Raw genomic sequence first — 13,695 nt, forward strand, 5'->3', positions numbered from 1 at the left:
AATCAACAAAGCAAAACAAAAGAAAAAAAAAACACAAAACAAAACAAACAAAAAAAATAGAAAAAGAGATGTGGAGAACCAGATCTCACTGTTTGGCTCTCCAGACAGTGAGAAAAAGGTTCAGGCAGCACAGAAGCACAGAATACACATTATAGCACCTGTGAATATTCTCTGAATATTTGTGTACTTCCTTATCATGATGAATACCATTCATCGTGTACATCATGTACATTATATCATGTACATTCTTACATACTGTGAGAAATACTGCTTGTGAAACTCGATATCTGAACTATCACAGAGCAACTCTGATTAGACAGTAGCAGAAGAAAACGTATGGCAAGTTCCAGGAGAAAACTAGTAGGCCTGCTTTTTCAATATACACCTTTAGGCAATTAGAATTAGGCAGAGATTTCCAAGAAAGGTTTTACTTCTCTCTCATCACCCTGCCTTGTTTCTATCAGAAACGTTGCTCACTATAGACGTGATTCTTTCCATTCAGTATCTTCCCTCTCACAGCAGCTGGCTTACTGGATTGAGTAATTATTTCTCCTGTTCTCCTGTTCTGGGTTGAGTAATTATTTCTCACCTGTTCAGTGGTACAGGTACCAGACAGATAAAGCCGACAGTGCAGAAGACATAATAATCAGATCATTAGACCTGACACTTACTTCATACTCCTCTTTAAATCCATAGCCTTCTGCACACTTCATTTGGGTGATGTGCTGTAGCAAGTCAGCTACACGGATGGCTGGATGAAGCTGTCCGGTCTGGTAGGGAACATCCACAGGATCTCGCTTCTTGTACGTATGGGACTGAACCAGGCTGCTTGTGTCACTGACCATCGTATGGGTTTCATCTAGGAAAAGAGTATCTCATAATGTACTGGCTCATTTTCACTTATTAACAAAAATACAAATTACACAGATTTCTAGAGGAATGGCAGAAATCTGACACCATCAACATTGCTTCTGTCTGTGAAGGCTAAATGCCAGAAGAACAGTAAATCCATGGAGCAGTTTACACAGGGAAATTGCAAGACTGATTGGAATGAGGCAAATTCCATGGTTCTACAATGGAAGCATTGCAGAGCAGTCCGAACTATAATATTGCTTTAAATAATGCTAGCTGATCATAAATGAGTTTTAGATTAGGCATTTGGTTCTAAGCTACGTAGAAGTTTCACTCTGAAACTTCAACAAGTCCTACAGAACAAAAGAGGACTTGTAGTCTTAGATTAGTTAACTGCAATATTTTACACTGCAAATTTAGAGCAAATGTTTGGAGTGAGCAAAATAAAAAGATGCACAAAATGGCTTATGGTTTCATCAAGCTAGGACTGCAATGGAAATGTAGATCTGATACAACATTTGGAGACAAACTACAAGAGGACAAATGCAAAGGATCATCGTATCAGGGAAAATGTCTTGACTGGCTGTTGAACATGCTTTAGGACCACGGTATATCATGAGCCATCACATTAGGCATGAGATGTTATATGCCAACTGACATGCAGGCCAACAAACAAGAGAACCCAGTGGGTTGGTTAAAATTTTTATGAGACACGTACTCTCCCAACCCTCCACATCTCTTCCATGGGGCAAGTGGGCAACTTACCATTGATTGGCACTTTTAAGAAGATACATATCAGGAGAAAAAAAGAGGAGGAGAAAAAGGAAACAGGGCATAAGCAACAGTACTACATTAATAATTACAGGTAATTTTATGTTTGTAATTTAGTCTTTACAGTGTGATTTCCTAAATGAATCAGATTTTGATCTCCGTTTCACTGTATAAATCAACCGTACTGATACCAAGGTATCTTACCATGAGTCAATTCACACAGATGTAACTGAGATCAAAACTTATACTTAGCAATAAATGGACAGATGTGAAAGTGCACTCTACCTAAGGAAGCAGTATCAATTTCTTCCTATTTAGATGGAGTTCTTAAGATTAGTTCAGACTTGACAAGAGAAAAAAAAAACAACCCAAATTCTGAGGTCAAATTATCATCAAAAATACTTTTTCTTTTTACCCAAATAATAGTTTTGCGTATCTCAAAGAGTTTTTGATTTTTAACTGAAATTGTAAATGTAGTGCTTTGACTTTGCCAAACTACTCCTCAATGGTAGCATTCTAACTGTAACAAGGGGTTTACAAAAAGAATATATTTATTAAAAAAAAAAAAAGTAAAAAATAACATATGAAAAGGAAGCACTAAAAATATGTTCACATTTGTAAGTTAAATAAATTATAACAGAAAGTTCCTCAGATTTTCTGTATGAAAAGATCCCAGATTCTCTTATGCATAACAAAAATACTACCACATCTCATTCAAGGTGAGATTCTGGTTTTAGTTATACAACTGAACTGAAAATAGATGTTAACGCCACAAAGCTTGTATTTCAAGACTGATTTCAGGGTCTGTCAATTGATACTGATACCAAGATGTATGAAATCTGGTCCTCAGTAAGCATGCAGTCAGTGTGAACTGTGCATTTAAATCTAAACCAAAAATAATAGAGAACAATTTATGGGTATGAGTATGCATATTTCACTACTTTTCCTGCTTGTTTGCTAACCTGATTCAATCCAGAGGAAAACAGATTCATCATTTAGTCATAAAATTTGACAACTTTTGTCTAATGTGTGATAAAATCGTACTGCAAAGCACCTTGGGATGCATGGCATGGAACGTGGTATACAAGTGTAGGTACAGTATGTTGCTGTTGAAATGGCACCTGAAAACTACAAGGTGGCTAAGACACAAAAGACAAAAAGAGTGTAGGAAGTTGATAAGCTGATCATGATTTTTGAGTGGCTTATTTCTATTTTAGAAGCAGGTTAGAAAGTTAGTTTGCCTTTTTTCTTTTTTTTTTTTTTTTCCTCCCAAACTAGAGAAGCTCTAACACAAACTGTTAGTAACTATGATGAACACAAAATTACCAGACAGCCTGGTCTTGTCCTATGAAAGCAGCAGTTTAATCCTTACAAATTTATTTCCCATGAGCTCCTTTGTTTAGATTTGTTTATGTTCGTCTCTCCATTTCTTTATCGCTTATAGCTGCATTAATTCTATTTATTTTCTTTGGGAGTGATCTTTTAAGTTGTTTTAAGTGCTTTTATGCCTTTTTTTTTTTTAATTTTTTTTATTTTTCATTATGAATCCATAGTTTTTTTGGATTGCTTTTGAGCACTGTAGCATCAGCTTTTCAGCATTTCCACTTTTTTTCAAATGGTGAGCTCTTCCAGATGCAGTGCTCGTATGGAATGGGAAGAGTCTCCATCTTAAATACTCCTACAATTGCAGTTCTTCTACTTTCTACTTACTGATTCCCATACAGTTGTACAACACTTGTACAACTTTCAAAACAACTTATATATTTTTATCAATTGTATGAACTTAGGGCATTGAAGGCAAACTCAGCCCTGTTCTCTGAGATGCCACTCTTATTTCTCCATTTTTAGAAATACATATGACTGGTACTTGACAAACATGACCTATGCTTATGACCTACACCAACTATAAATTTAATGGTTGTTATGTAATGCTTTTTTTGAGCTCTCAAACTTTCATTTAGGTTATTAGTAAAAGCATGAAAGTTTTTCCTCAAGCATATGAAATTTTCCTCATATCTGAAACTGAGAAGTAAGATTGTTGCACTCTGCACCAGTTAAAGAGTTTACCATTAATTATTAATATATTTTTTTTATTTTTTTTAATTGGTGAAGTTTATAATATGCACGAATAGTCCAAAGATCTTGCTATACAGAAACTTGGAAATGGTAAGTGTGTTGTGGACTTTCTAGCAGTTTCTAGCTTTGAAAACTGAATTCAGCCATTCACCAGACCTGTACCCTTCCAAGGAGGTCACATTGAAAGGTATATTTAATTCTAACCACATGCTTGACCCTGCAGCCTAAAAAACCAGCAAGAGCAGGTATTAACTACAGTAGAAACTGAGCACTTTTGTTAATAGCCATATTCCTCAACTGACTCAACAATACCTAATTTGATTTACCTGAGATAAAACAGTATCCCAATGCAGTTATAAACACCTTAGGGGTGATAAACCCTGCCTGAGTAGGACATCACTCATAAAAGGGTACTAAGCTTTTAACATGTAAGGTAACAAAAATATTAATTTTCTACAATGAAATAACTGGAAGGTTTTCTGAGTGCAGGCTTCTGTATTAGACCATAAAATATATATCAAGCTAAATCAAAATTTTACAAATTTAGTATATGTAAAAACATATATAAGCATTTTTTCAGTGTGTGTTTGTCTGCTATCTGAACTGCTTGCTTAGAGATTATTTCTTGTGAAAAAAAAGCTAACAAATATTTTTACTATAATTACTACAGGGCAAAGAATTGAAAACCAAAACCAAACCAAACCAAAAAAACCAAAACAAACAAAACAAAAAACCTATCAGAGAAAAATGTAATAATCCAGATAAGAAATCTCGAAGTTTTTCTCCTGATAATAGTACTTTTTCCCCTGCCCACCCACAAGGTCAGAACATCTACTGGATGAAGCGTTGAATGAATGCTAAAGCACACAAAAATATCTAACATCTCAGGCAGTTAAAAGGCACTGCAAATTTCATTTGCATGCAGATTATTACATTGTTACAGTCACTACCATTACCTTCTCCCAGATTTACATAATGTATAAAAATGCACAGGTTCCTTCTCAAAGTTAAAACACTGAAATGCACTTTGCTAAATCTTCTTTTACAATAACAAGTTTTCAAAAATCATCTTCCTAAACTTCTACCTCTTATATGCTTCACTCTACTTTTACTTAAGCCTGTTTTATTTGTGGTTTAAAGAAAAGAATTAGTTTAGAGTTAGTTATTAGTTTTATATTTTTCAGTAATTTGAAGGAAGAGAAGAGGGAAAAATACTTGTTGTAAAAACATCTATCATATTAAACAGAGTAAATAGAGAGGTTTAACGCTGGAGTTTGAATTCTTGCTAAAACACATCGTTGTATTTTGCTTTAGTACTTTAAAATATCTTGCTAATCTGTTTAAAGTTAGTATGGGAAGCGTAAATAAATACAAGTTGATTACTTAAGCACTGAAAATGCAATAGTGCTTCATGTTTACAGTTTTATTACTATGCAGCAACCCCTTTCTTTCTGATATTGGGCAACACCAGGTTTTTCTAAATTCCCAGTGGAAATGCTGTATACTTTAAATGTATGTTTTTAACCTATAGTTCTACTATTTCATTTCATTCCTGTGACACCTAATACATAATAAACTGCGTTACTGTAAGTGTCATGCTATCATTTTGCTGTTCAAAATACCATTTCTCCTCTGAAACTTCTCTTTGACAATCATGTCACAAACTGTGGCATTGTGAGAAGAAATGATAGCTGGTAGGATGGCCAAAACTGTATTTTGTCTCATTTTCTATATCATGAATAGTCTAATTATGAAACAAAATGTTATTTTTAAGAAGTTACATCTTCAGTTCTGAGAAAAAAAATGGAAAAAAAAATGAGGGAAAGTATTTCAATTGCTGCGATAATCAAATTCTTTTGTGTCACTCCAAATACATGCATAAACATTTCCTCGCAAATCCACTTGTTAAAATTATTTCTCTTTTTTCTCCTCTGACTTGCACTATGACAGTAGAAATCAAGCCTGATAACCGTCTTTAGTACTCTCAGTGTAGACAAGCCTACCATCCCTCCCTTGAGCATAAAACTACAGCTTTTTGAGTACTATTGTCTGTATCCCGAGAACTGTGACTTTCTAAATTACTTCAGCAATAAACTTTGATAAAGGGAAATGTTCTCACCTAAAATTGCAGTTGGCACAAATGGATCTGTCATACATCATAAGCAGGTCAATGCAGAAAAGGTAAAAAGAGAGAGAACAGTAAATGATTGATAAATGTTCCTGAGTTTTCTTTTAGAAAGCTACTGTAAGCAACTGGTTACATGTAATATTTATTAAATTTCCATGGAAAGGAGTATAATAACGTAATTACATATGCTTTTGTTATGAAAAAGTCTCCATAGAGTTGAAACCAAGAAAAAAAATTGGTTACCTGGGTAATAAGAGTTAGGCACCGTTGTGCTCAATGTGTTAGTTTTCATTGTAAATGAAGATGGTGAAGATACAGCTGAAAAAAGAAACAGAGCGAGTTAGAGACAGCAAAGTGATATGTGGCTATTTAAGCTGAGTGACACGGCATGTGTGATCAACTTGGTTTAGGGTCTATACTGTTATGTTTGTTGCACTGGAATCAGGACCTAGGGAAAAGCAGGTATGTCTAGTGAATAAAATGGCTCATTGAATTTGATCAATTCCCTAAAAAGATATGTTGTCAGATAAAGCATTTTGATCAGGGATGACAAATACACTTCTTGAATCACAAGATTAGACTGAACACTGGTGCTTTAATAAAGACATCATGGTGCCAACAGGTGCTTTTGACAGAAGCTTTGATCATTACTAAGTTTACCTAATAATACAATAAATACTGTATGTAAATATTCTACTGTAGTTCTTTTTTCCTCTATTGTTTTTCAATTTGTTCAGACAGGTGGATAATGTGTACACAGATACTATTATGCCCTGAATATCACTCTTTGTTTAACAATGGTTTTCAGGCTGTGATACATACACCAATGCTGGCTTGGTATTTAATGATTTAATCATTTATAAAAGCAAAACACAATGAAACAAATTAAATTCAGTTAATTCCCTGGTATACATAGATCACATGAATTACTATGGTAAGCACAGATACATTTAACAGGAGAGAATTAACCTTATCTTTGGGTGAGATGTTCACCCAAAAACTCATTAAAGGCTTTTAAGTAAAGTTTTTTCAAACTCAACCTTAGTTGTGGTTGGTTTGCTTGATGATATTTACACAGATCAATAAATTCAAGTTTATTCTGGATACCTATAAGCAGACTAACAGGAATTTGGGAAACAAGCAGAATTAAGGAAGACAGAATCTGCTGGATGAGAAGCAGCGAGATTACTCCTGCTAGCTTTAATCTGCTTTTTTTGCTGTTGATCTTCTAGGGCCACCCCTTATTAAGATGGAGTTATATGGAAACTGGTTTAAATGATGCCAGATGGTATCATTTATTCCAAAAGTGAATATATCTGAGACTGCTTTCCTTTTATTATGTCTCCTGAGTCACTGGATGGAAAGGACAGCATGCTATTCCTTTTGGGTGCGGATGTAGAGACTAGCTGATGTCAGGGTTGCTGCAGCTAATAAAACTGTCTAGATACAGAATGCAGCCAGGTTAGTAAACTTTTATAGAAAGTAGGGACGCCTTAAGTCTCTTGATAACAAGGTCTTATGCACAAATTTTTCCTAAAGACTCTCAAACCTATTCTTCTGTTGACCACATTTATTATGGAAAGTCTGAATTAGAGGTTCTAGCCCTCAATTGGTGTAAAATATTTGACAAGCCAAGAATGTCAAATTGATTTAAGTTTGTTTACATGAAGAGAGCATGTAGTCACAAGAACTCATTGAAGCTTCTTTGGTTATTGTGACCATTCAATAACACCATTGGAAGACTACACCGTGAGGACAGAAAATGAAGTCAAACCTCTTGATCTCTTCACAAGAGATCCCATTAACTGCAATGGAATATTCTCACCAGAATGGCAAGTCAGATTTTGAAAGATATTTTCTGAACAATTTCAAAAGTAACACAAATGCAGATTAACATTGCAAATTCTGAGCCTAATGCTGCTGAGAGAAGTCTCACTGTATAAACCTCACGGAGTGTTTGTACAACTGAACTCGTCAAAGATAAGTTCTTAAGCTTATTATTAAGGAGTGGGAGTTGGGCCTCACATACTGTCAGTACTTGAAACAAAATTCAATCTTTGATAAATTCTGAAGATGTTAAAAACCATCAGTATACAAGAAAAAATAGAATGTTTTGTGCTACAAAAAATAAAATGTTTTGCAAATGTAGTCATTCTTTTTCTACTCTTTTTAACAGCTCTAAAAACTACTGCAGTCCTTGTCTTTGGTCACTGCTAACCTCCAGACAGGTGTAAGTCCTTGACTAAAATTCTAATACAGAAAAAAAAAAATCCCAAATTCTATTTATTTTCAGGGTAGATCCAAGAAGACTCAGAATTTTCAACAATCTCTTACGAAATTGCAGATAATTCAGCTGAGTTCTTCCTTTGCACAAGCAACAGAAAAAGCATCCTCTAGAATTGGAAATAATAAGACAATTGGATCACCATTATTAAGTTATGACACTCAAAAATAAATTTTGCCTAAAAAAAAAAAAAAAGTGAGCAGGGAAAGCATTTGAAGGACATGGGATAGCATGAGGGATATAACATTTTTAACATAATAGAAATTGAAGAAAGGTAAAACTACAGCTGTTTCAGTAATGTCTTTGCTCTTCTGCAGAAGAAAAGGATGGACAAAAAAAAAAGCTCAATTATCCTTATTATTTTTAAAGAAGTCTATTCTTGATATCTGACTGTCTTGCTCATTCGAATACACACTGTAATGTGTTGCACAGTGGGAGAGTCTGGGTTCCATGGATTTTCCATGACTGAGTAATGAGGAATATTTTAAAAACCATTTGCACCTTTCTTCCACCTTCAAAAAAAAAAAAAAAAAAAGAAGAGAAAAAGAAAAGAAAAGACTTACATCTCCCATTTAGATTGTGCGTGTCCATGAAAGAGAAAGCTTCATCACAGTTGGTGCCTTGCTCAGTGTAGCTTTTATCCATTGAATTCACCATCACTGTCATTTCCTGCCGTGTACTACTCAATGTCTCTTTCCGCTTTTTAGCCAATTTTCTTAAGAAATGAATGTTGAGAAAAAGAAAAAAAAAAACAAACACACAACAAAATCCAGTCAGCAAACACAGTCTTCATGTTGTTTAGACCAGTATTATAGTTTGTAAGCATATTATTAACATATTTGCAATTATTCCTAGTTTTCTGAAAACATAATTGATTTCACACTTGCATCTTTAAACAGCATCTGACAGTCTAGGGCTAGTAGCCAATGCCCTGACTTACGGTGAACAGCACCTTAATCCTTGGCGAGCACCATTGAATTAAAGTGTAATACTCAGATACAAAGGTGCTGTGAGCTACTGTATCAGTGACTACATCTGTTTAAATACATAAATAAAAATGATAGGAGACAAGATCTCACTGGGACTGACAATTCAGTAACAATTTCCACTTCACATGCGTGGAAACACCTGGAGCTGTTTCACTGAGACAACACGTAATACAGCTAACTGCTGTACATCATACTCTGTGTTTGATCCCTTACATACTTCGCGCAAGCGACATTTCAAACCGACTTGCATTTCTAAAGATGATTTTCTGTCACTCTTGTCTTGATTTCAGTGGGATTAGGAACAAGAGTTAGTTGCTTCTGAGCAGGAATGATCTGTCAGAGACAAGATCTTGGTTCTGATAAAATCATAGGGAGTCATTAAACTACAAAAGTGCTTTGGACACATATACTTCTCTTTTCCAGATCTGTCTGTTAAAGACCTATCTAAACTAAAATCTCACCCAGCCTCCCCCAGATCTAATTGTGCTTAAATACCATCACACAATAACAGGTCTGAGACAGCACTCCTGATTCTTCCATCAAATCCTGTGGGACATCTGTGATCCTGGTGATGGATCTTATATCCATTTGGCTTGTTTCCCTGGCTTGTGACTCTGTTTCAGACCAAGCTTTTCTCCAAGTCCTTGCCTACAGACTTCAGTACAGTTTTCCAAATTCCTTCTGTATAGCATCTTCAAAGTATGGATTTTTCACAGAAACAACTGCTCCAGAGACTTTGATTTTCTTATATCTTAGTTCAGTAACTTTTTCTCTGTGAAAAACATAATCAACTAGCTCATATCCATCTGCTGGAAAAGTCTTTTAAATATCTTCAACCAAAGCTACCAGACACTCATTATCTTGTCTATGTTTCCTTCCAGTTCTTGAGGTCTACTGCACCAAGCATAACCAACTGTACTCTCAAAGCCCTTCTCTTTGTTAGCTCTTATTCAATATGAAAAAACTATTTCCACCACACAAAAAAATATACTAGCCTCCACTAGTATACAACAAGCACGTGTGTTTGTCTCACGTTGACAGTAGTACTACATGGGAAGAGCTTTCTATAAACATCCCTACGGAAAGCTCACTATTCTGCTTCAAACCTGCTTAAGTACTTGCCATACTTGCCAAAGTACTGATATAATACCGCCTGCAATGCAGACCAATATTGCATCACAGCCTTCCTATGCTCTCCATCTGTCTAGCTGCTATCTCCTACCTCACACCTGGATAATAAGCTTTTGGGGCAGGGGCCACAGTTGCGTTCTGTACCTATAAAGTACCAAGCTCAACAGTATCTTAGTCCATAGCTAAAAGACTTTGAAACTAAAGTCTCCCTGTTAATAGTAGTAATTACAAGCGCAGGATCATTGCATACAAAAGTATTAGGTAATTGCACACGAAAGTATTAAGGGTCACATCTGGTCCTCAATATGCTGCTGGATTACAACTCCATTCATCAGGGCAAGCATCCATGACTGAAAGTGATTAAAGTATTCTACCTTAAAAAACTATTATAGTAACTACAATAATAAGTAGTGGTTTTGCTAATCCCAGCCTAGAAGTCACCTGCATTAGCTTGAGCCACCATGAACACACTTTAGACTGTGACTGATGTTGAAAAGGAGAGCTGGAGTGCTCTTATGGTCAGTCGAATGGCAGCCACTTGTGAGACTCAATCCTACACTAAACATTTAGATGTGCGACAAAACCTCAACGCTCATTATTAGGGATTTCAAAATTCACTAATGATAATCCTAAAGTCCAGCTAAGGAAGAGTGTACGGCTGTTGTTGAGATAATAAATGATAACAATTCACATCCTTCCTGTAGGTGAAGTTTAACTCATGATTGTCTCATTTGGAATATCAGTGGTAGACAGAAAAAAATGACTTGTGCTAAACAAGGGTTTCATTTATGAATTTTAATTTAATTTAATGAGTTTAAATGGAAGAAAATTAAAAGTACCTTTCTGATCTATACTAGTTTACATTGACAGCAAAACTAGTTCCTTATTACTTCACAATTCATAAGCTCTGAAGGACCACTAGATAACGTAGTCTGAACTCTTGCTTATCAGAGACAGTAAAATGTCACTCAAGTACTATTTTGTGGTTTTGTCTCCTCCATCTGCCCCTCCTTCATTTCTAATCATAATGAATAAGCAATACAGTAGAATCTGAGGTGAGTCTATTTTGAGACGTATCTCCTAATGCATGAACAACTTAATGGAAGTCCATCAGCTGGGTTGTGAATCCAAAACCTGAACAGTGGCCAGCTGTGGCTGACATACACAGTATGGTCACTGAAACTTCACACGTAAGCCACATACTGTACTTAACTGTATTTCATGGCTGTGAAGATCATAGGAAAACACTTAGGATAATTCAGCACCAGAACCAAAGTCATCAGGTTCTCTTTAACCAGTTACCAACCTGATTTGCTATCTAGATACTACGTAGTATCTAGAAGCCAAAATGCAGTGTATAATGACCTTTCTTTGTCCATCAGTGAACCCGTGAGTGATATCTCTATTCACAAAACATACTTGTTATCAAGCCCAGCATTTCCTCCAAAATTTCTTGCATGTGAACAATGTACTACTGAACAGGCAACAACTCTTCCTTAAGATTTTTTTTAAAGAAAAGTTACTAGGACAATTGTCCTGGGTATCATTATAGTGATACCGATCCCTATCTGAAAATTCACAATATGGTGAAATACATTACACCAGCCACTCAGTGTGATTCCAAAAAATTACATGTTCTGTAGGGTACACATCTCAAGAACCTGCTGTTACCAGGCATCATCCTTTGTTTTACAGTGACAATTGTATCTTTCCCAAGGAAACCCAGAGTTCTTGCTTATTACACCAACAACATGAAGCTCAGATTTTACAATATCGGATAATTTTTGTTAAGAAATTACAGACATTTTCTCATTTCCTTCATTTTTGGTTTTGGTCCCATAATCAAGCTATAGCAGGTTGTTTTTATGGCAGTAACAACTGTATAGTACTTCTGAATCTGAATCTAATTCTGGAAATAGGTCTTGTGGGAAAAGTTCAGATCTGAAACAACTGCTACATGAAGAGAGAGACACCAGCCAGACTTTTGCACTGTGAACAGAAATACCCACTGGACTTACTCAAGTAAACTTTAGCTGAACGTAACATTTTTTTTACATCTGCAATTTTCCAGTATCGCTTAGTGCTACAATCTGCAACTCATCCATTCCTTGGATCTCTTGATCCCTGGGAAGCTCTAGCTATATAGCTATATAAAATGTCAGAAATACATAAAACCATGGTACTTCATATTATCATCTCCATTCTCACTCTTAGATCTGAAATATATATATATATATATATATATTTTTTTTTTTTGGGGGGGGCGGGCGAGGGAAAAAAAAGACTTAAATATTTGATCACCTTGGCTCATGGAAAAGATACTTCATAGCTACTCTCTGATGTTCCCTCCTTCTTAAAGGAAGAGAGTGTTACAACCAAAGGGAAAAGCAAAACAGATGGAAGCTCCCATGATGATTACCTAGTACAAAATTCTCTATAGAAGGAAACTAAAAATGATTAGGTTTTCACACAAACAGTGTTATAATCACTATATGAAGAAAAAGAATATCCTATAGCAGTCTCGATAAAAGAGGAACCTGATACTCAGAACAATTTGAAGATTAGCTAGGAACTGGTGGTATTTTTAAGGCATAAGAAATAAGTGACCCTTTTTAAACTGGTATGGTGGTAACAACAGTGTAAAATGCAGAGCAAACAACCATGCAGGCTCCCAGGAATACCTTGTGTGAGACTTTAGGTATCATTTGTTCTGTTCTGTAAAAATAAAATCAGCCTGGGAGAATAATAAGCTAAAGGCTTTGTCACAATCTGTCCCTATTTTAACAGCCACTGTGAAATTCTCATATGCTCCATCTTCCCCTGTACCGTCCCTTCCTGTTGAGGTCTCCCTGTTAAACCTCTACAAGTCTGACCCTACACCTCTCTCAAAGTCCTCCTTCTCTGTAATGCCTCCCCTAAAATAACTGCTGCTACATTATCAGAACTCTGTTGGGTTCATTTTCCATCTATTTACCTGTATCCATTTTCTCTCTTTTGCCTTGACTTAAATAAAAATCTCTTTGGTACGTAGATTGCCTTTTGTCTGTGTTTATAAAGCACTAGGCACAAAGCATGCAACACAATTGGCCACTGTCATAGTTAGATAAACATAAGAACAGTAAAAAGAAGAAATGGAAAAAAAAGTGTGTGCATGTGTGACTGGGGCTGATAACCAGAACCAGCTCAAGCTCTGAGAGAAATGAGCCTACCATCTTAATTTAGGAAAAGTGAGGAAAACATATTTATTTGAATCAAGCAAAACACACACTTCCTTCTTTCCAATTTCAGACTGAGTGGTGCCCCCATTTTTAGATCAGTATGTCTTCTTTCGTTCAAGCAAAGGAATAAAGAAACGGAACTACCAGCAGTTCTGCATGTGCCTATCCAAAAAAAAGATCTTCTTGAACTAGAAAATATAGACAGAGCTGATAGGAAGATCAAAGGAACAGATCCTACCAGAAGAA

The 13,695-nt window shown here is 35.6% G+C and overlaps 1 protein-coding gene across 10 annotated transcripts in view; it reads right to left on the reverse strand.

Annotated features, from left to right (window-relative positions):
* The window catches only part of PTPRM (protein tyrosine phosphatase receptor type M), a 465,329-nt gene that overhangs the window by 89,926 nt on the left and 361,708 nt on the right, over positions 1–13,695 (reverse strand). For 4 of the 10 annotated variants that reach the window (XM_032181296.1, XM_032181295.1, XM_032181291.1 and 1 more), the window contains 5 exons: positions 8,675–8,826; positions 6,071–6,145; positions 5,819–5,845; positions 1,618–1,629; positions 672–859 (listed from right to left, as the gene is read on the reverse strand). In XM_032181296.1, coding sequence (XP_032037187.1) covers positions 672–859; positions 1,618–1,629; positions 5,819–5,845; positions 6,071–6,145; positions 8,675–8,826 — 454 coding nt within the window. The remainder of the gene's footprint in view (positions 1–671; positions 860–1,617; positions 1,630–5,818; positions 5,846–6,070; positions 6,146–8,674; positions 8,827–13,695) is intronic. The other 6 variants (XM_032181293.1, XM_032181290.1, XM_032181298.1 and 3 more) reach the window with 3 other exon arrangements.

This window comes from Aythya fuligula, chromosome 2 (assembly GCF_009819795.1).
Source record: "Aythya fuligula isolate bAytFul2 chromosome 2, bAytFul2.pri, whole genome shotgun sequence".
NCBI lineage: Eukaryota > Metazoa > Chordata > Aves > Anseriformes > Anatidae > Aythya > Aythya fuligula.